Here is a 21,919-nt window from a genome sequence, read left to right on the forward strand (position 1 = left end):
TCAATATTTTGTGATGTAATATTTAAATTCTTTTAATTTTTTTTTTTACTATATTTTAGTGAGTTATTTTCTTAAGTGGTTGTTCCAGGATTTAGTGTAGAAATCTTGACTTATTCGAGTCTACTTCAGATTTCTATTAACTGCATTCCAGTGAGATATTCATTTTTCAAAAGGTAGTTTTGCTTAATATAAAATTCTAGGCTGACAGTTTTTCCTTGAATGTGCTGTCTTCCATTGTTTCTGGTGATAAACCAACTATTAATCTTATTGAGGTTCCCTTGTAAATGATCTTGTTCCTTTCAAGATTTTCTTCTTTTCTTTGACTTTCAGCATTTTTACTGGGTGTCTGTATGTGCATCTCTTTATATTTATTCCTCCTGGAGTTTGTTGAGCCTCTTGGATCTGTAGATTAATGTTTTTCATCAAATTTGTAAAGTTTTCAGATACTTTTCTTTGAATATATTTTCTGCTCCTTTCTCTCTCCACTGTTTTCTACTGTCCCATTGTATATATGTTGGTGTACTTAATGGTATCCCACATTTCTCTGAGGTTCTGTTCATTATTCTTTATCCTTTGTTTTTTTTTTCCCCTCAGTTCCTCAGGTTGCACAATTTCTATCGATTGTTTTCAAATCCTCTGATTCATCTGCTATTTCAAATCTACTGTTGACGCCTCTAGTGAATTTTTCATTTCAGTTATTATATTTTTCAATTTCAGAATTTCCATTTGGTTCTTTTAAAATTTTTTTGTCACTTAATTGATATTGTCTGCTTGATGAGACATTGTGATTATATCTTCCTTTACTTCTCTAAGCCTTGTTTCCTTTAGTTCTTTAAATGTATTTATATTGGTTACTTTGAAGTCTTCAACTGTTAAATCCAGCATCTGGTTGCTCTCACAGGTGGTTTCTGTTGCCTAGTTTTTGTGTATGGGCCACACTTTTCTGTTTCTTTGAATGTCTCCTAATTTTATGTTGAAAGCCAGACCTTTTATATAATATATTGTGGTAATGCTGGGTACTGATTCCCTCCTTTCCTGGGGTTTGTTGTTTGCTTGCTTGTTTGCTTAGTGATTGGCTGGAGAAATTTAGTGAAGTTTATTCCCTCCACCCACCCCGTCCCCCGCACTGAGAGGCCTCAGATGTTGCTTCTTAGACAGTGCAGCTTTGGGCAGGTGCACCTCTCTGTTATTGCCTCACTGATTACTGGTGGATTGCTCTATTGTTTTCAGCAATGCTCAGGGGCTTAAATTGCTCCATAAGCTGATCCAATTAAATTCCAGCTTATTTGCAGAGGTGGATTTTGAGGTTAGTGTTTTAGGTTTATTCTGACATCAGGAGGGTTCTTCTTAGCTTTCTTTTTTTGTGGTTCTCCCTGTCAAAATAGCTGGGCAGTGGTTTAGCTTATGCATCTAATGAAGCTGACAGTCTCTTTTTATTTGCTTGCCACCAAAACTTCCATTATTTTTAAGAGCACCCTTACTCTTGAACTTCCCCATGCTCTGCATTAAGTACAATCAATTTCTTTGGGGAGACTTTCTGAACTCTTTGTTTTATAACCTGTCTCTCTCCCTGGACAAAATCCCTGAGCTGAAGCTTGGAGTTGGGGATGGGGACAAGGGTGTGTTTCTCTCTTAGTGACACCTCTGATTTAGGAGTATGGTGCTGGGTGGGGGTTTGGAACCCCCATATTCTCAGTGTGCCTTGTTTAAGGTGAGTCTGCGAATGGAACCTGGACAGAGGAAGGGAACCCTCAGCCTCTTGGCCACACTCATGGCTACTTGTCCTCAGCATCAAGTAGCTGAGGGGAAGGGGGGTGAGAAATGCTGATATTCTGTTTCTCTCACGAAGATATTGTTGTCTTCATCTGGGAGCTGGGAGGGAGGGAACCCTGTGTTCTTGGCTGTACCTACTTGGCATGGAGTTTCTGTCACTCTAGGCTGAGAGGGACAGGGAGGGAGTCGATCATGGTTTAAATGCCATGAGTTTTAGTAGATTTTATTGAATAAATGTTTCTATATTTGTTGCATGGCCTTAGGACCATTTCCAGAGACTTTATTGTAATTATTATTTAAATAGTTTTCATCAGGTTCACTCGGAGTAGGTTCATGGAGCTCCTCCCATTGCCATTCTGGAAGCAGATCTCTCCTTTATTCATTATTCATTCAGTGTTTTGAACATATTTAAATACCTGATTTAATGTCTTTGTCTAGGAAGTCTAATATCTAATAAGCAATGACTAGGGTTTCTCAGACATAGTTTCTGTCAACTGCTCTTATGCCTGTGTATGGGCCTTTCTTTCCTGGTTCTCTGCAAATCTCATAATGATTTGTTGAAAACTAGACACATTACATAAAATAGCATGGAGACTCTGGAGATCAGATTCTTCCTCCTATCTGGTATTTGTGGTTGTTGCTCTTTGTTGTGGTTGTTGCTGTTTATTTGCTTTGTGACTTTCCTGAACAAATTCTGTAGTTTGTTAGCTTTATCGTTTGTGGCCACTGAAGCCTCTGCTCAATTATCTTAGTGGTCAGATCATGACTGTACAGATTTCCTTATGTTTGGAACTAGCAAGTGTCCCAGCCTTTGCTGATGGGCTCTGTGTGTACAGTTGGGGCATGCCTCAATACTCAGGCAGGCAGTTTACAACTCTGCCTTAGCTCTTACTTCCTGTTTGAGCAAAGCTCCCAGGTTGACTTGAATTTCCCAGTAAAGCCATCTATCTGGGACCGCAGTTTTCTCTGTGGGAAACTTTTTAACTACAGTTTCAACTTCCTTTACAGATATCGGGCTATTCAGTTTGTCCATGTCTTTTTCATTGAGCACTGGGTTTTTGTGTCTTCAAAGAAATTTGTCTTTTTAAGTTGTTAAATTTCTGGGCACAGAGTTATTGATATTATTCCCCACTATTCTTTTAATATCTATATACTCTGTATTGATGTCACCTTTCTTAATGTTCATAATTGCAATTTGTGTTTTCTTTTTATCCCGATTTCTTGATTAGTCTGGCTAGAAGTTTATTCAATTCTGTTAATCTTCACAAAGAGTCAACTTTTGGTTTCTCAATTATTCTCTCTTGTTTTTCTGGTTTTTGTTTGATTTATCCTTTCATCTCTATTATTTTCTTTCCTCTGCTTACTTTTTTTAAATTTAATTAAATTTTTTTATTGAAATGTAGTCAATTTACAATATTATATTAGCTTCAGATGCACAGCATAGTGATTCAGTATTTTTATAATTATGCTCCCTTTAAAATTATTAAAAAATAATGTCTATATTTTCCTGTGTTGTACAGTATATCCTTGCTGCTTATCTATTTTATACATAGTAGTTCGTGTCTCTTAATCCCATACATACCCTATGCTGACTTTGGTTTTAATTTGCTCTTCTTTTCCTAGTATCTTAAGCTAAAGTCTCAAACCCTTTCTTCATTTCTAATCTAGGTGTTCAGTGCTATACATTTTTTTCTAACTACTCTTTTATTGGCATCCCACAAATCCTGATGTGTTGTGTTTTGCTTTTCATACAGCTCAAAATTCTTTCTAATTTCACCTTTTATTTTACTTTTTTTCTTTGAGGCATGAATTATTTAGAAATTTGTTATTTAGTTTCTAAATATTTTGGAATTTTTCCAGAGATTTTTGTTATTCATTTCTGATTTAGTTTTATTGTGGTCAGAGAACAGACTTTCTGTGACTTGAATCTTTTTGAATTTATGGAGACTTCTTTTATGGCTAAGAATATGGTGTACTTCAGTAAATGTTCCCTGTGCACTTGACAGGAATATGCATTCTGCAATTGCTGGATGAAGTGATCTATAGATGTCAGTCCAGGCAAGTTACTTGGTAGTGTTGTTCAAATCACCTGTGTCTTTGTTGATCTTCTGTCTAGTGGTATATCAGTTATTGAGGAAAGGTATTGAAATCTCTAACTGTAATTGTAATTTAAAATTTTCCCACAAAGCCTGTGCCAGAACCTTATATTGTAAGTCCTCTGTGATTGTTGAATCCCCTAAAGTCGGGATGATGTCTCAGACTTCTTTTGATCCCAGCCCATTGTACTGATTATTTTGAAAAAAATGTTGCTGGCAGTGAGATTTGTTATATGTATTTAGCTGACCTCAGTTGTGTATTTGAAGGTTGTATATAGGTGAGATGCCTTTTCAGTGAAAATGTCCCAAGATTTACTTTTGTTTTGATGTATATTACTTGGAAAACAGAACATAAAAGTTAATCTGTGTGCCATCAAATGACTGGAATTCAAAGTTTGATTCAGTCAAAATGCCATTGAGTTTTACTTTGACTAGGCATACACACAATAGACATTCAATAAAGGTTTTTAAGAAAAACATCTTTAAAAGTTTGAAATAAACTGTTATTTGCCACCTATTATGTGTCATTTCTGTTAATCTATAGGCATTAAATGTCTGTTTGTTTTTTCCCCCCCAAATGGCTTGTATATCATTCGGATAACTTACATGATTCTTTTTTTTTTTTTTTTCCTACTCAGAGTCATAAACATTCCATGTGTATACGGCCACTTCTTCCCTATTTCAATGTTTCACGACAATTTGCTACCTTCAGCCTTAAGGGTTCTTTTGTGAGTAAATAAGTGGAACTTTTATTTTGATTTTGATTTGAGAATTTATATATTTTATCACGGGCTAGCAGTTCTTAAGTGAAGTCTTACAAGTGATTAAGAGTTTGCATATGAATGGGTAAATGCCTTGGTGTCTTATGTCTGCTGACTAGTTTTGGTCAAACATACAGAAGCCACTAGGAGGTAATGCTCTTTGTGGTTCTGAAGAATCCTAACAAAGGTCACTTGCAAGAAAGTTGTTCTTTTTGGTAGAGCATCATTTGTGCAGTTGAGGGAACTTTCAAACATTGATCTTTACAGTACTCTGTACAAAAAAAAGAGACAAGATTCTTGTTATTTCTACCTATTGTTAGATTTGAATACAGAAATACAGTGCTCTTTCTACTAATCGTGTAAGAATTGTTTTTTAATGCCAGAAAATTCTTAAAGAACTTTTTACATAGGTATAATAATGAGTATTTTTGAAGCAAAGACACTAAAATCTTTTTGAACATTTGCCAAAAATCTGCAGTATTTTTAAGAAATAAAGTATTTGCTTGAATAATGTCTTCCTACTTTCAAAATGTTTACTATTTAAGATTTGAGGTGGATCTTTGGTAAATAGAAATAGAATGCACCTTGTCATTGATTCATTCTTGCTGGTACAGATTTTAGAAATCCTCAAAGAGGAGATGATGAATCACTCAACTATGCTTTCTTTGTGTTTCCTCCTTAGAGTGAAATACCGGAGCTGCAGGTGTGGTATACCAAACTTGGAAAACCATCGGAGAGATTTCTTTTCAAACAACTGGATTCTCTATGGGTAGTTTTAAGTCAATTCCTATAGTGTGAGCATTGCAACAGTAAAGGGAACAGGAATTTGATTAATGAATTAATTTTTAATTTCATAACTGATTTTATGGCTGAAGCATAATAGAGGTAAAGTTTGCCCCCATTCTTTTAAATAGAAGTCCTCTTCAAGGCAGTATGGTTCGGTAGATGTGTTTGTTCTTGGTATTTAGTTTGTCTTGGTGAATGGTAGCAACCATCACTTGGTTGCTCGTCAGAAATTTGAGTCTCATTTGAGACTGTCATTCCCACCCACCCTTTGCGTACCATCAGTGACCAAGTATAGACAATATCACCCACATATCTCTCCTACCCACTCCTTATTTTCCATTCCCACGGCTACTGCTTGTTTCAGTTCCTCATTATGTCTCTCTCAGATTTCGGGAACTATCTCTTGTTTTCTCAGACTCCCCGCCACCCATCACACTACTACCAGAATGATGCGTCTAAATGCAGATCTGATTTTTGTCAGTCCCTGCTCAAATGCCTTAGTGATTTTTCCTATAAGTTCACGTTCCTTAGTGTGGCGTGTGACCCACGTTATCACCTCATGAGGTAAAAGACTGCTTTCCTTTCTAGATGCATGTCCTACTAAACTGACCTTTCCTCACAGTCTAAACATCTTGCATTTTTCAGAGCATGGCATGCCAAGTTAATTACTTCTGTGACTTTGCACATGCCTTTTCTTTGTCCTAGAATGCCTTCTGTTCATATCATTGTCATCCTTCAAGACTCAGCCCAAGTGTTGCTTCCTCTGAAGCCTTCCCCACCAGTCTTGGGTCATAGCCACCTAGGGATATGTACTTACCTAGTAAACACTTTCCCCACTACATTGGATGCCTCGAGGATTGGGTCCCAGCCTTTTATACCTTTTTTGTCCCAGGTGCCTAGTGTAGAGCTTAGCAAATGGTGGTTTCTCATGAGTAAATGTTTCAAAGAATGAATTGGCCCATGCAAGCACATCGCTTCACCTGACTGACACAAATCTGCTACTTTTTATGGTAATTATTAAAGTTCTGTGACTCAACTAGTCAGTATCAATAACTGAACGCCCACTGTATATTAAATTTGAAAAAAGGAATAGTCTCTAATTTTTGCACAACACATTGCTAGAAATAGCATAATAAAACTGATTTTCCCCATAGGAAAAATAATATCATTTGGAGTTCTTCCTAAGCCAGAATATGGTATTAGATATTTCATAGATCTGACCAACAATTTATTAAAGCAAAGGTATGATATAAACCTCTAATATAAAGTAGAAAAAAAGAGCTACTCAGGTTTCATAAAGTGGACATAATGTTTAGCGCCTGTGACAATTATACAAAGGACTTCAGTGTCTTCAGAGGCCTGCTTTTACCATAGGACACCTATGATGTAGGGAAGGTTTCTCGTAGGTCACTCACTGAGCTTAGAACTTTATAAACATTTTCTCATTTAATCCTCACAATAGCCCTATGAAGTATGTTTTCTTCCCCTCATTCTATAGATGAAGAGATTATGGCTTTATATGCCAAGGTCATAAATGTGACCTAAATGTAATTTGTTAATTGAAATACGTATTGAACATGTAATGAGTAGGACTTTTTTTAATATAGTAAACGTTTTCTGTGTTTAACAGCTGAGTCAACAATAAGATTTTATGGATTTTTCTACCTTAGCAAAGTCCTAAAAAATAAATAAGCAGATCTCTTAGTTGCAGGTATTGAATTATACACAGGTGTTAAGGATAGTACAGTCTAAGGGAAAAGACAGAGTAATGGAAATAGATTTGGGGATCATCTAGTCCTTCTTCCTTCTGTGAAAAGAAATTCTTTTAATATCCTTTCTAGAATGTTTAATTGTATAAAATCTTATAAATAACTTAAGAAAAATGATTCCAAGGGCCTTGATATTGAGTGTGTCCTTCACAAGTAGTTAGGAAATTCTAAAAGAAATGAGTTTGGCTTATCTTAAGCTTATTTTTTAAAAAGCTATTTGACCCAAATGAGATGAGCCAAAGCACTTGGCCTGAACACAGCATCGTTTCTTTCTCAGCTCCTAGACAGCGGTGGCAGCTTCACGCTGGAACTGCAAGAGGACGAGCTGTTCACACTCACCACGCTCACCACCGGCAGCAAAGGCAGTTACCTGCTGCCTCCGAAGTCCCAGCCCTTTCCCTGTGTCTATAAGGATGACTTCAATGTCGGTAAGTTTTTGTACTAAAGCTTAACTTGGTTTCCAATTTCAGCAGTAGTGGATAGATTCCTACCTGTCAAACCGGTGCCTGATGGAGTGGTTGTGAGAACTACATTAATTTAGCTCTAAATCTCTACGTGGTAAACGGGAACTAATTTTTGTGTTACTTCAAGATAAATCGCAACTTGAGGGTCCTGTAAGTTTCAGTGCCAGAAAAAATGTAGAGGTTATTGTTGGAATGAAAGTTATACAGATCTTACTCAACTTTCGGTGGGGTTAGGTCCTGATAAACCCATCGTAAGTTGAAAATATCATAAGTCAAAAATACCAAACCTCATAACTCAGTCTAGCCTACCTTACATGTGCTCAGAAAACTTACATGAGCCTGCAGTTGGGCAAAATCATCTAACACGAAGCCTAATAAGGTGTGGCATATGTCGTGTTGTTTATTGATGACTGTACTGAAAGTGAAAAGCAAAGTGGTTGTCTGGGTACAGAATGGCTCTGAGTGTATCTGTTGTTCACCCTCGTGATTGCGTGGCTGATGGAAGTGTGGCTCCCTGCAGCCTGCTGCCACTACCCGGCATCACAGGAGGGCATCCTGATCAAAATTCAGAAGTTGAGGTACAGTTTCTGCTGAATGCATACTGCTTTCGTACCTCTGAGAAGCTGAAAACTTGGTAAGTCAGGGCCGTTAAGCAACTTGCCTGGGGAACCGACTGAGCTAGAATCCGAACCCAGGTCTGCTTATTCCACAACTCATGATCTTTCCTCTTAAGCAGTTGCATGGATTAAGTATGTAAAGTCTGTAGGTCAAACTGATCACATTGATACTTAATAAAGATGATGTAAAAGTCAATAGCTCTTTAGTAACCTAAACCCTAAACTTTGACTGTTTATAAGTATCATTTACTTATTTAAAACTTTTCAAAAGTATATCAAAATGGACCAGAAAATATCAGAGAGGAGAGATTCTGTAAGATTTGATACTAAACAAAGAATTTATTGTGTTCTGAACAGATTACCCATTTTTTAGTGAAGCTCCGAATTTTGCTGATCAGACTGGTGTATTTGAATACTTTATGAATATTGAAGACCCTGGAGAGCATCGCTTCACGCTGCGCCAGGTTCTCAATCAAAGGCCCATCACTTGGGCTGCTGATGCATTCAACACCATCAGTATTATAGGAGATTACAAATGGTATGTAACATTGACATCCTTATGTAGATCTGGCTGCAATAACCTTGTGATGTTGTCAGGTACATTCTGAAGCCAGGACTTTTCAACAGTTCTTCTGTCCAAGAACCTAATAGGTGTGTTATAATTGTTGAATATCGTGGTGGCCATAAACCAGCCAATTGTTTTATTGCCTAAGTGTCCTTCCCTCAGATTTGCCCAATTTAATAGTAATTGTTGCAGGATCAGATTGATTTTAATATAAAAATTGAGGACCTTTGGACCCAGTGATAATTTAAGATTTATTTATAAGCAGACTTTGTGATTTGCGTGTTGTTTTTTAAGTTTTTGTTTTTGCTGGAGAGTTGATTTGTTGAAATGGTGTTGCCACCTGCTGGATTCATACTTGAATTACATTGTTTTAGCTTTTGTGGAAAATCTATTTACCAGATGACAGTAGATGGCAACAGTAAAAAGCAAATCAGCTTTTAGTTAGCTAGAGAATTCCACTCTTTTATTTAGGCATTTGATAAAGAGAGAAGATGTATTTATTCTTCACTTAAAATATAATGGCCAAAGCAAAACTGAGAAGTCAGTTATGGAATTCCAGTGTACTGACTAATTATAACTGTTTTAGGTGTTTCTTTTCTATTTTTTCTTTTAACTAGTATAATGCTACTGTGAAACATAAAACACAAGCATTTCAGGCTTAGTGATAGTAACTATTAATGTCAAGTCACCAAATAGCCATATCTGTAGCTTGGAAATTGGGCAGGGAAGGGAAGATAATTTGGAAAAGAGCTTTGAATTGTTTATCTGTAGAATGCTGCAGAAAGTCTCTATCCTTTCTATATTGCCTTACTCCCTGTTATAAATCCCAATTCTAGTCCCAAGCTCAGATAGTGAGTCTTAAGAAACTCCTATCCAGAGCTTCTAGAACCCTTACAGCTCCTTGGAGAGTTACTGGGGGTAGAGTAAAGAATTCTTGCCTAATTTAGAATAACTTCAATGGCTTATCTTCTTATACAACAGAAATACTGTTTATCCCAACATCTCTGTACCAGACACTTTATCTGGACATTCTGGTCATGTCAGCGGGGTTTGTGATTTCGTCATTTGTTACTAATGGTCTTACAGTAAGACAGGTGGCTGCATTTAATTGTCTAAGGGATGGTCCCTGTTATTTTGATCACTGGTCGGGAAGCCAGCCACCATAGAAAACCTTTAAGTTTCTGTGACAACCCATATCCCCCACGCTCATGAACACTACATAGGGCTCTCTCTGAACCCCAAATCTATTGTTTCTGGCTGGGACTCCAGAAAAACTGGGAGACTCTTTCATTGTAGTAGAGAAATGATGTAGAGCACCATCTACAGATTAAACAAAACTCTTCATACCTTTGAAGGTTTTGCAGTATTTAAATAGCAATACTCAGTCTTTACTATTGCAGTGTGTAAGGAGGTGAAGAGGAGGATGGGGGAAAGTGGGGAGAGAAGGAAGGAGTGACATATTCTGAAAGAAAAAGAACCAGGAAATGGCAATTATACATGTCAAGAAAGGACTATTTTTGTCTTTCTTAAGCCCTGCTTTCATCATGTTCTTTCACTGCTCAAGAATATGCAGTGGGGCTTCCCTGGTGGCGCAGTGGTTGAGAGTCCGCCTGCTGATGCAGGGGACACGGGTTTGTGCCCCGGTCCGGGAAGATCCCACATGCCGCGGAGCGGCTGGACCTGTGAGCCATGGCCGCTGAGCCTGCGCGTCCGGAGCCTGTGCTCCACAACGGGAGAGGCCACAGCAATGCAGTGACTCTTTCCTGCTACCGAACCAGATCTGCACTTCTATGCCTGACTTCCAAGATCTTTTAAAATTTGGTCTCATCCTATTTATTTTGTGTTATTTCCCATTATCCTATCCTGGATTCAAGGGAGCCAGATCTGTTTAGAGATGTACACACATCCCATGTTCATTTCTGTTCTCTGGCTGTGATGCCCATTTATTGCAGAGAAAGGAGGGAATGAAAACTGGGTAACACTGAACACTGGTATGAGCTTCCCATAACTACCTTTTGGCAAAGGTAGCATCCTCTTAACCTTATAGACTGGGAAACTGAGGCTTCGGGGTGAGACTTGTTCAAGATCCCATACTTTTAAATTCCAGAACCAGGGCAAGAGGCCAGGTCTGTTTGGTGCTGTAGCCCATGCTCTTGGACTATACCTCACAGCCTTGTTTTAATCATTGTCTTCTTCCTGAGAGGAGGAAAGGGAAAGTTAGTAAGTTAGTGGAGTTTATCCATAGTGCTGTTCTAGTAAATCGGCTCTATGTGCGCACAGTGCCATCAGTTCTTAGAACTGTGTTTAGGACAGACCTTCTTTCATATTTAGATTTAGTTAAGTATCAGCACAGTAATTTGACTATAAATGGTAGACTTTACCAAAGCTGTTAAAGACTTCCATCTTGTTAGTAAGCTTTGGTTGGGATCTGAGGACAATCACAAAATTATCTTTCGCTGCACAGACCTGAATTCTGCATCCTTTTGATCAAATTTGCTTAATTATGTTGGCTGGTTTTTGTTCTCTCAGCACTTTCAAGAGATTATGGCTGTGGAAGACTAAACCAAACTTTTATTCTATTTTATTCATTATCTGTAAAATTGCCTGTAAGTTGTGATGCAAGAATCACTTATTCTGGACTGTAATGTATAAAAGGAAAACGTTTGATCTTCTCTCACTCTACCTCTAAATAGAATAAGTTTTTGGTGCTGACAGGATCTGTAGCACTTTCAAACTTCTGATGAGCCAGCAGGGAGGTAGGAGATGTAAGGAACAAGGCTGATCCTTGGTGGTTTCATGCTGGTGATAATCTACAGAGAGAAAAACTCCCTCTGCTGTGGGAGGACATACAAGAGAGACTGGGCTTTAGTTACTTGGCATTTGATTTTCCCGTAAAGTAGCCCAGCTTTAATTAAATGATTAAATGTAGATTTTCCTGATGGTTGTGTACCTGCTGTAGGTGCTTCTTTTTTATGTTTTCCTTTACAAAGTAAAATTTCACTGTGCAAAATTCACTGACAGGAAACTCTGAGAAATGTAAAAGTCACATAATTTCTCCCCATTTCCAAAATATATTTCTTGGCATTCTTAGTTTTATTTTAGATAAATTGCTTGCTTTATTACATGACTGTGTGCAAGCTTTCTAATTCTTTTCCATTTGCACTTAGAATTTGAGTGGGAGGGGAATTATTTTCAGAGGTCGTATTGGATTGGGGTGGTTATTTCATTGCAGAAGGAATCCAGTAGCATTTGTAAAAGGAAGCCTGGAGGCGATGTCATTGTTAAAGCTCTGGTAGTTCCTGGTTGGCTGAACCTTTCTCATCCTTTGATCTCCTGTCAGTCATACCAAAACCAGGGTTTTACTGCCTCTGCACAGACTTAGGTACTCTGTAGGGGAAAACGGTCCTCCAAGTGAGATTCCTGGACCAGAAGCATCAGCATCACCTGGCAATTTGTTAGACATGCACACTCAAGGGGCCCACCCTAGACCTACTGAATCGGACCCTGAGGGGTGGGGCTGAACTGAATAAGCCCTCCAGGGTGACTTCAATACTGCTCAAGTGTGAAAAGCCCTACTGTAGGATCAACGTAGAGTTGACTGTGTCTTGTTAGGGTTAAATGTAAAAATTAGCCTCAAAAGCAGCTTTTGTTCTCCCAGAGGTTCCTAGCAGTCTCCACTGCTTCTCTTTGCTGATGGAAATGTAATAAACCTTTTTGTTCAGAATGATGTGGAAACTTATCTTTTACGTATTCCTAGAAAAAATGGCTTCTCCTTATATTCTTAGAATGAGAAGTTATTTTATTATAGAAAGACAGGAAATATATTCTTAAGAAGCTTGAAAACAGTAAATATTATTTTCCAACAGTAAGTCATTAAAAGAGGCAATGAAATGACTTGACTTCCGTCATGTAAAACTTGAAACCATCATCAATGAAGCCCATCCCTGGTATAAGTGTGGACTTAGCAAATCACGTACCTTGATTAGAAGTTTGGAAGCATGTGACTGTGAAAAGAGCCATTTGTGCTACATTTGAAATGACGTAATTAAAAGCACTAACACTTTGATTTTGCAGGTCCAATTTGACTATAAAGTGTGATGTGTACCTAGAGACCCCTGAGAAGGGAGGTGTGTTCATTGCTGGAAGAGTGAATAAAGGTGGCATTTTGATTAGAAGTGCCAGGGGAGTTTTCTTCTGGATTTTTGCAAATGGAACCTACAGAGTTACAGGTGATCTAGGTAAGTGGCTTCTTCGATAGCACATGGTTACTATATGATATGTTGCTATATCTGTCTGTTACTTATGGTAGTAATGAAGGAGCTTTATACCTCATCGTGTTCGAACATCTAATTGAGAAGAGATTCAACACGTGTAAGCAAACGCCAAACGATTCAGAATTATAGTGTTAATTAGTACAGACAGAGGCACCTCAGTGAAAGAGAAAATTGTGCAAAGCTTATCGGCTATTGTAGAGTTGAGCTAGGCTGTCAGAGTAGGATTACCAGAGATTGGGGTGTGGTGGTAGTAGTAGGGAGAGAATACTCAGGAAACACTATAACTAAAAGCAAGACTATAAGAATGTTGCTGGTGTGCTTATGGAAATACAAAAGGAAGGATTGATTTGTTTAAGATGGAGAATTCCTATTTCTTAATTTAGTCAATAATTTGAAAACAGCTGGGCTTTTCTCATTCATCTTAACAGTCCTTGTCTTATGTAGAATAGTATTTTATCCAGAATTGGTGCTTAGAATCCGTTCAAGTTGAATCCCATCCACTTCACTTTGGTTTGGGTACACACCGCTCTGTTGCAACTAGACCTTATTGGTGGTGACTCGTCTTGATTCATAGTCTCTTGACTTTCGTCCTGCATTAATAAAAAATCTTCTCTCCTACAGTTTGTTCCCCTATGCCTCTTCCTAAGGTGAAAAGGGCTCCAATAATAAAATAAAAATTAAAGAGGGAGTGGGTAATGAGGACATTAGAATAGGAATTGCATAATCATAGCATGACTGATCTGGAAGATACCTTGCATTTTCCAATCCAAAAGAGAGTGCCAGAGAGGTTAATTGCTTTACCCAAGGTCTCAAACTGAGGTAGTGGCAGAATTGGAGCTAGGGATTTAAATCTCTGACTTCAGTCCCCACTGCTCTGTGTCTTAAACTGCACACTGGACATCTCATCCTGGCTTTCTCTCAGGCATTCAAATATAATACGTTCAAAAATTAGCTTATTATTTTCTCTCTAATTCTCAGCGAGTGCCATTACCATGTAGCCAGGTACACTAGCTGGAAATCTTATGGTAGGTTTTGACTCTTCCTCCTTATCCTTCATATTCAGTCCAATCAGGTGTACATGCAGACCTGAACTATACACGCTAGTGCGTCATTGTACCATGCTTGGTTTGTAAGTTTATTTTGCTCGTTCTCTTGTGAGCTCACATATGGCTCAGAGTAGGATCTCTCTGCATGCTGGATGGATGCCTGAATGAAGGATGTTTTGTTTTAAATCAATTGTAGGTATGGAAATGTCAATCTTTATTAAGGCTGACTTTACTACATACAAATGCGCCTAAGAACCCCCACTGAGTTATGGGATTCTGTGATTTAGATTCTAAAAATACATCAACTGGGATAATCTCTTTGTGTTACAGCTGGATGGATCATATATACTTCAGGACATGCTGACGTTACAGCAAAAAAATGGTATACACTCACTTTAACTATTAATGTAAGTATTGCTGATCAGAATGCCTGAGGTAAAAATATTCTTTTCTTGTGATTTCTGTTATCTTGTGGTTTCTGTTATCAAAAGGGGAAAGTACGATAAATAGTGGAAAATAGGCAGAGAGTCTGCCGTGATACCAGCAAACCACCAGTCCCTGGGATGATAGTGTGTGTCTGGGTAAACCCACGCGAGAACCATCAGCAGCTGACTTTATCACCCCCAGTATTTTGTTTTGTTTTGTTTTTGTTTTTTAAACTCAGGAGTAATTGGCAGAATCAATAATTGAACTATTTTTTTTTCAAGTTTTCTTAAACCAAGATTCTTATTGGAGCTAATAGGTATAAGCAAAGTCACATAAATTTATTTTTTGATGGTTAAGAATGATTTGGTTTTCAGCTATAAGCACACTTTTTTAGAAGTTAGTTTCCATGACTCTTTGTCAGAGATGATACCAGATTGACGGTAGTATGGAAATCTAAAAATATTTGTCAAAATTATTGGTTGATCATGAGTTATTGATTGACATGCTTCCACGGGATGCCGTGTAGAGAAGTTCTTCTGTATAATATACTGCTCTCTGCCAACAGTCCTGTCATAATTTTCTTTAGGTTACAATAGAGATAAAAAATGGAATTCAAATAACTTTTTGAACTTGTTCTCTTCTCTTACTCAACCACCAAAAGTGACAGTACTAATTTTTCTGGCAGTAACAATATTTACTGAAAATCCAGTTTGGGTGTGATACAGTTTATATAACTAAAACCACACTCGATGGGCGTAACCTCGTTCCTAGTTCTTCCCTTTTGCAGTGAACTGAGGCAGTAAGGGCTGGCTTACTTGCAGATAGAGGGGAGGCATCTTTTATGTGCCTTTGGTGTGAGGTGGTTCCTGCTGGAACAAATAACAGTACACATGTGCTGTTATTTGTTTAGGCAGATACTAGGTCTTGGAATTGGATTTTAAATTTTAACAGATCCTGCCCCTATTGCTAGCCAAACTATATCAATTTTTATAGCAGTTATAATAATATTTGATATTACTGATTTTAAAGATTTTTTTCAAATTAATAGACATGATTTTTATTTCCTTGATAATTAGGGAGGTTGCACATCTTACTATGTTTATTGGCTGTTTCTGTTTTTTCTTCTCTGAAGTTACCCATTCACACTCTTTCCTCATTTTTCTATTGTGTTGTCTTTTTCTGATGGATTTGTATGAATTTATTATATATTCTGGGTAGTAACTCGTCTGTTATATGTGTCACAAATATTTGCTTCTATTCTGTCACATGTATTTCAATTTGCTTATGGTATATTTCGTGAATAGAAGTTTTAAACTTTGCTACTGTCATATATTTCACTTTTTTTCATTGCTTTTATGTTTTATTTAAGAAGGGCTTCCCCTTTCTCAAGGTCAGGAACATTTTTTCCCCAAAACCAAATAAAGTTTAGGATTTTTAAAAATGTTTAAGTCTTTAATCCATCTGGAATGTATTTGTGGTTCATAAGGAGAAGAGCCCAACATAATTTTTTAAAAACAAGTGGATAGCCATCATATTTAGTACATAGACTGTCCTTTTGCCCATGATTTAAAAGCCATGTTTTCGACATAACAAATCATCATGTGTACATAGGCTTATTTCTGAGCTTTTTTTCTGTTTAATTGCTTTGTTTGTTATTATCCAACATCCCACCTTTAATTGTGTTTACTTTCTAAAATCTTTGGTTACATGGTTTACTTCCTTCAGAGTTCCTTCCTGACCACCTTCTGAAAGATAGCACCCCGTCTCACTCTCTGCCCCTCTTCTCTTCCTTAATTTTTCACTGAAGCTCTTGTTACATGTTCTGTTGATCGCTGTGTGTTTGTCCTGCTCCGTTCACTAAAACCAAGCTCCTTTAATGACGGGCGTCTGTTTTATTCATTGCTGGCTCTCTGGCACCTAGAAAAGTGCCTGGTGCACACACAGTCAGAGCAAGAACCCTTGTAGAATGAATGAGTGGATATCTGGTGAGGCAAGTTCCTCATTATTTCTTTTTAAAAATTACCTTTGCTATTTCAATAGTATATTTACTCTTCTATTTGAATTTTTAAAACATCTTTTCAATTCCATGAAAAATGCTACTAGTATTACTCTGAATTTATACAGCAATTTGGGCAAAAGTAATATATTCTTTTAGAATAATGTGTTTCCAGGGACTTCCCTGGCGGTCCGGTGGTTAAGACTTCGCCTTCCAATGTTGGGGGTATGGGTTCGATCCCTGTTTGGGAAGCTGGGATCCCATATGCCTTGCGGCCAAAAGGCCAAAAAACATGATAGAAGCAACATTGTAACAAATTCAGTAAAGACTTTTTTTCTAAAAAAAAAGAATAGTGTGTTTCCCCATTCAAGAACATGGTAACAAGAACATGCTGCGTCTCACCATTTATTAAGATCTCCCGCTGTGTCCTTCAGTTTTATTTTTATAGTTCTTCCACATTACTTGTTAGGCTTATTTTTAGTAATTTTATGAATTTTTTGAAATTTTGAATAGGATTTAAAAAGGTAAATTTCCTGAATTTTATTAGATATTTTGCGTACATGTTTAAAAAAAAGGGCTTATCAAAAACACCTGCCTCCTTCCTCACTGCTGTTCCTGCCGCCTCACCCCATTCTGTGTTCTGCTCCTCTGACACAGCCACTTTGAACTATTTCAGCTGTTTTCTTCTGGTATGTCTTTTATATAATGTGATTTACTACTTTTAGAAGTTAGCTCCAGTCTTGCTACTGGGATGGGCGGGGATATTGCTGACTTACACCTGCTCCACCCCCTACCCCATTATTTCTTGTTCCACCAACTCTGGGCACATAATCCAGAGCGGTCTCTGAGGCGCCCATCATCACATCAACCTGTTTTAATTCTTCACAGGCCACTTATCTCTTAGGTATCATGTGTGTTTGTGTGTCTCCTTCTACTAGAATGTAAGCTGTATAAGAGCAGGGACCTTGTTTTTCTTGTTCGTCCTAAACCCCCAGTGACTTAAGCAACATTTGACATATAAATATTTGTCGCATGCATGAAAAACAAAACAAAACAACATCTTTTATGATGTTCATTTTCCAAATTACTGCTAATATGAGGATTTTATGATTTTGAAATTGGCCATTTTTGAATTCTTCTCAGCACACATCAGATGCTTTATCTTAGCGCTGTTGCATGGGGGTTAGAACGATAAACTTTGAAGTCTATTAATAGTCACTTGCAGATATTTTATTTTGCTCCGCTTCTGTTTTACCATCATAATCTCATGAAGACACACCCTTATGCAGATTGAATGGTATCATATATAAATATATATATATATATATATATATGAAAGTTTGTTACAGTACCCAATATATGGTGAGCACTTTAATGAGTCAAGTTAATATTCTTAGGAGTAGGTGTGTTAGGAACCAGACAGGTCAGCATTCATATTTCCTTACTGATATATGCTGAGACTTCCAGGAAGTTATTTCACGTTTTTGAGCCTCTGTTTCCTTATCTGTAAAATGGAGGTAGGCTCTGTAGGTTGTTTTAGAGTTAGATATTTTTTATTTTTCACTCGACACATTTTTATTAAGCATCTGTTACATGCACTGTTCTAAGTACTGGGGATACAGCAGTGAACAAGACAGACAAGGTTCCAGCTCTCTCAGAGCCTGTATTCTTCTAGGACAGGGATTATTAAACTTTTTTTTTCTTTAAAGAGCCAAAGAGTAAATATTTTAGGCTTTGTGAGCCCTTTGGTCTACATTGCAGTTGTTCAGCTCTGCTTTTGTAGTGAGAAAGGAGCCGTAGACTATAGGTAGATGAATGGGTGTGCCTGTGTGCCAATAACATTTAATTTATAAAAATAGGTGGCTGGTCTGTGGGCCACGGTTGGCTCACTCCTGCTCCAAATAAACAAATAAATAAAATTATGAAGGAAAAATGAGATAATGAGTTAGAGTAGCTTCCCTGCCAGATTCTCTAGATAGAGAGGTCAGGGAAGGCCTCTTGAAGTGGGTGACGTTTGAGCTGAGAGCTGAGTGGTGGGAAGAGCAGTCTGAGCACAGGGCACTGCTGTGACTGGTCTTGTGTGACGAGCTGCCAGAGGATAGGTTGGCTGACACCCAGGGGGCGAGGGGCAGGGGGAGGATGAGCTTTAGTGCTGAATATAATTTGTGTACATAAGCTCCTTGGCTCAGTGTTAATATTCAGTATCCCCTATGTGGCAGAAGATGTTCAGTAAGCACGTCCAGAGCTGAAGGTAGCTGTGCAGGTGTGTAGTAGCAGAAATGTATGTGGCTCTGAACGTGGAATTGGGCAACTCAAATTCAAGTCCTAGCGTTGCTGGTAAATCTGTGACTTTGATTTTTAGTCTCATTAAGTCACCGTGTCTCCATGCATAAAATAAAATAAGTAAATGAAGGCCCATTCCAGTATAATTTTATGGCTTCAGAGCAGATTTTATTTTGATCCTTGGCCTAGTGCTTTGGATCTTTTGCTCTTCACTCTTTGAAATTAGCTAGTTTTAAATGTAGCTGGAATGAGTGTGCTGTGAATATATGCTCATAAGCATGCTATAATAATGATAATAAGAGCTGTGTGCCAGCCACTTAGCTAAGTAGGAATGGCAGCTGTCTGAGGAGGACGTTATTTTTATCTTTCTCTGTCAGTGACTAGGAAGTTGTTCCTGTGGGTATTTCTCTTCTTCCATCCACTCAACCCCCTGCCTCTCCCCAGTCATCAGTTTAACTGATGGTTACTGTTTTTCTAACTTAAGTGTAGGCTCTTGATATAACTTTGAAGTGGTATTCTGTACATGAGGATAAAGCAATAAAACGAAGGTTAATTACTCCTCTCCCAGCTGGGCTGAGGCTCCTTAATGAAGACCTTAAATGAACATTTTGAGGGACTTCCCTGGTGGCGCAATGTTTAAGACTCTGCGCTCCCAGCGCAGGGGGCCTGACTTCGATCCCTGGTCAGGGAACTGGATCCCACATGCATGCCGCAACTAAGAGTTTGCATGCCACAACTAAGGAGCTGGTGAGCTGCAACTAAGGAGCAGGTGAGCCACAACCAACACCTGGTGCAACCAAATGAATGAATGAATGAATAAATAAATAAGAAAAGCCTTTAAAATAAATAAATAAATAAAACATTTTGACCCCAGCAGTCCTGTCTGAAGAGCTGGTGGCTGTAAGCTGTCAGTACAATGCATGTACATGCCACTACGTGTAAATGACAAATGGTTTTTTATTTTAGTGAACTTTTATCTAAAATTTTATTGTTATGTTATGGAAAGTGTTACATTTCTGCAAGTTTTACAGCATTTTGGTGGAGTACAAGGAAATATTGAGGTATTCTTGTACCTTGGAAACTGTTTATATAAATAGATAAGAATTTCCTTTGAGAAAATTTTTTCTGTATTTCAAACTTTTGCTCAAACTTGTGGAATCATTTTGCTGTGGTAAATCTTCAATGAGAAGGATATTTGTTGCACTAAGTAGGTGGGCCATCCATTAAGAAACAGACTTCAGAGGATCAGTTTCATGTGTCTTTAAGGGATGTGTTTCTCCCCACTCCAGGGTGGTTTCTCTTCTGGCACGCTGAATGGCAAGCCTCTCTGGAAAAACGTCTCTGTGAACTTCCCGAAGAATGGCTGGGCCGCGATTGGAACTCACTCCTTTGAATTTGCACAGTTTGACAACTTTCGTGTGGAAGCCATACACTAATACTCACAGAGTGCCATAGAACGCTCTCTGGATTTTCTTTCTTTTTGGTTTTGGTTCAGAGCCATTTCTGGTTTTGATGGATCAATATAGGAGCCTTTTGGAAGCTACAAAAAATGGAGAGTAAATGAGGAGAAAAATATATTTTTGCTTGACCATCTTGAAGATTTTTTTTTTAGAATTCCAAGGGGAAACAGATGAATCTTTAATATAACCCGATACGTCCCGTACATAGGGCACTAGGTACGTTGGTCAAATCCTGCAGAGTCGTTTGGGTGTTCAGACCTCGAAGCCTTGTGTTAATGCTGAGGTAGCTCTCGTCATCTTATTTGCACATGATCATGCAGATGGCAGGGACTTGATCATCACTGTGATGTATCTATTCATGCTGACTGTGTGTCTAGTGAGCTGGTGTCCTCGTCGTGGGTAATGCTGCTGTAACAGGAAGCTGAAGAACACTGGAAATACTGCTTTTTTTGTTGTTGTTCGTATTACCTTTATTTCATTTTTATTAAAACAAAATTTTTTAAACGTCTTTATTGGAGTATAATTGCTTTACAATGGTGTGTTTCTGCTTTATAACAAAGTGAATCAGTTATACATATACATATGTTCCCATATCTCTTCCCTCTTGCGTCTCCCTCCTTCCCACCCTCCCTATCCCACCCCTCTAGGTGGTCACAAAGCACTGAGCTGATCTCCCTGTGCTATGCGGCTGCTTCCCACTAGCTATCTGTTTTACATTTGGTAGTGTATATATGTCCGTGCCACTCTCTCACTTTGTCCCAGCTTACCCTTCCCCCTCCCCGTATCCTCAAGTCCATTCTCTAGTAGGTCTGCGTCTTTATTCCTGTCTTACCCCTAGGTTCTGCATGACCTTTTTTTTTTTTTAGATTCCATATATATGTGTTAGCATATGGTATTTGTTTTTCTCTTTATGACTTACTTCACTCTGTATGACAAATGCTAGGTCCATCCACCTCACTGCAAATAACTCAATTTCGTTCCTTTTTATGGCTGAGTAATATTCCATTGTATATATGTGCCACATCTTCTTTATCCATTTATCTGTCGATGGACACTTAGGTGGCTTCCATGTCCTGGCTATTGTAAATAGAGCTGCAATGCACATTTTGGTACATGACTCTTTTTGAATTATGGTTTTCACAGGGTATATGCCCAGTAGTGGGATTGCTGGGTGGTATGGTAGTTCTAATTCTAGTTTTTTAAGGAACCTCCATACTGTTCTCCATAGTGGCTGTATCAATTTACATTCCCACCAACTGTGCAAGAGGGTTCCCTTTTCTCCACACCCTCTCCAGCATTTATTGTTTGTAGATTTTTTGATGATAGCCATTCTGACCAGTGTGAGATGATGTCTCAAGGTAGTTTTGATTTGCATTTCTCTAATGATTAGTGATGTTGAGCATTCTTTCATGTGTTTGTTGGCAATCTGTATATCTTCTTTGGAGAAATGTCTATTTAGGTCTTCTGCCCATTTTTGGATTGAGTTGTTTGTGTTTTGGATATTGAGCTGCATGAGCTGCTTGTAAATTTTGGAGATTAATCCTTTGTCAGTTGTTTCATTTGCACATATTTTCTCCCATTCTGAGGGTTGTCTTTTCATCTT

At 38.0% G+C, this 21,919-nt stretch overlaps 1 protein-coding gene across 6 annotated transcripts in view; it reads left to right on the top strand.

The window, feature by feature from the left end:
* Positions 1-20,818, top strand: part of GALC (galactosylceramidase) — a 59,092-nt gene extending 38,274 nt beyond the window's left edge. For all 6 annotated transcript variants that reach the window (XM_060004092.1, XM_060004095.1, XM_060004097.1 and 3 more), the window contains 7 exons: positions 4,508-4,597; positions 5,313-5,399; positions 7,463-7,613; positions 8,624-8,804; positions 12,906-13,069; positions 14,482-14,558; positions 20,146-20,818. In XM_060004092.1, coding sequence (XP_059860075.1) covers positions 4,508-4,597; positions 5,313-5,399; positions 7,463-7,613; positions 8,624-8,804; positions 12,906-13,069; positions 14,482-14,558; positions 20,146-20,292 — 897 coding nt within the window. In that variant the 3' untranslated portion in view covers positions 20,293-20,818. The remainder of the gene's footprint in view (positions 1-4,507; positions 4,598-5,312; positions 5,400-7,462; positions 7,614-8,623; positions 8,805-12,905; positions 13,070-14,481; positions 14,559-20,145) is intronic.
* The last annotated feature ends 1,101 nt before the right edge of the window (positions 20,819-21,919 follow it).

Source organism: Delphinus delphis, chromosome 2, assembly GCF_949987515.2.
Source record: "Delphinus delphis chromosome 2, mDelDel1.2, whole genome shotgun sequence".
NCBI lineage: Eukaryota > Metazoa > Chordata > Mammalia > Artiodactyla > Delphinidae > Delphinus > Delphinus delphis.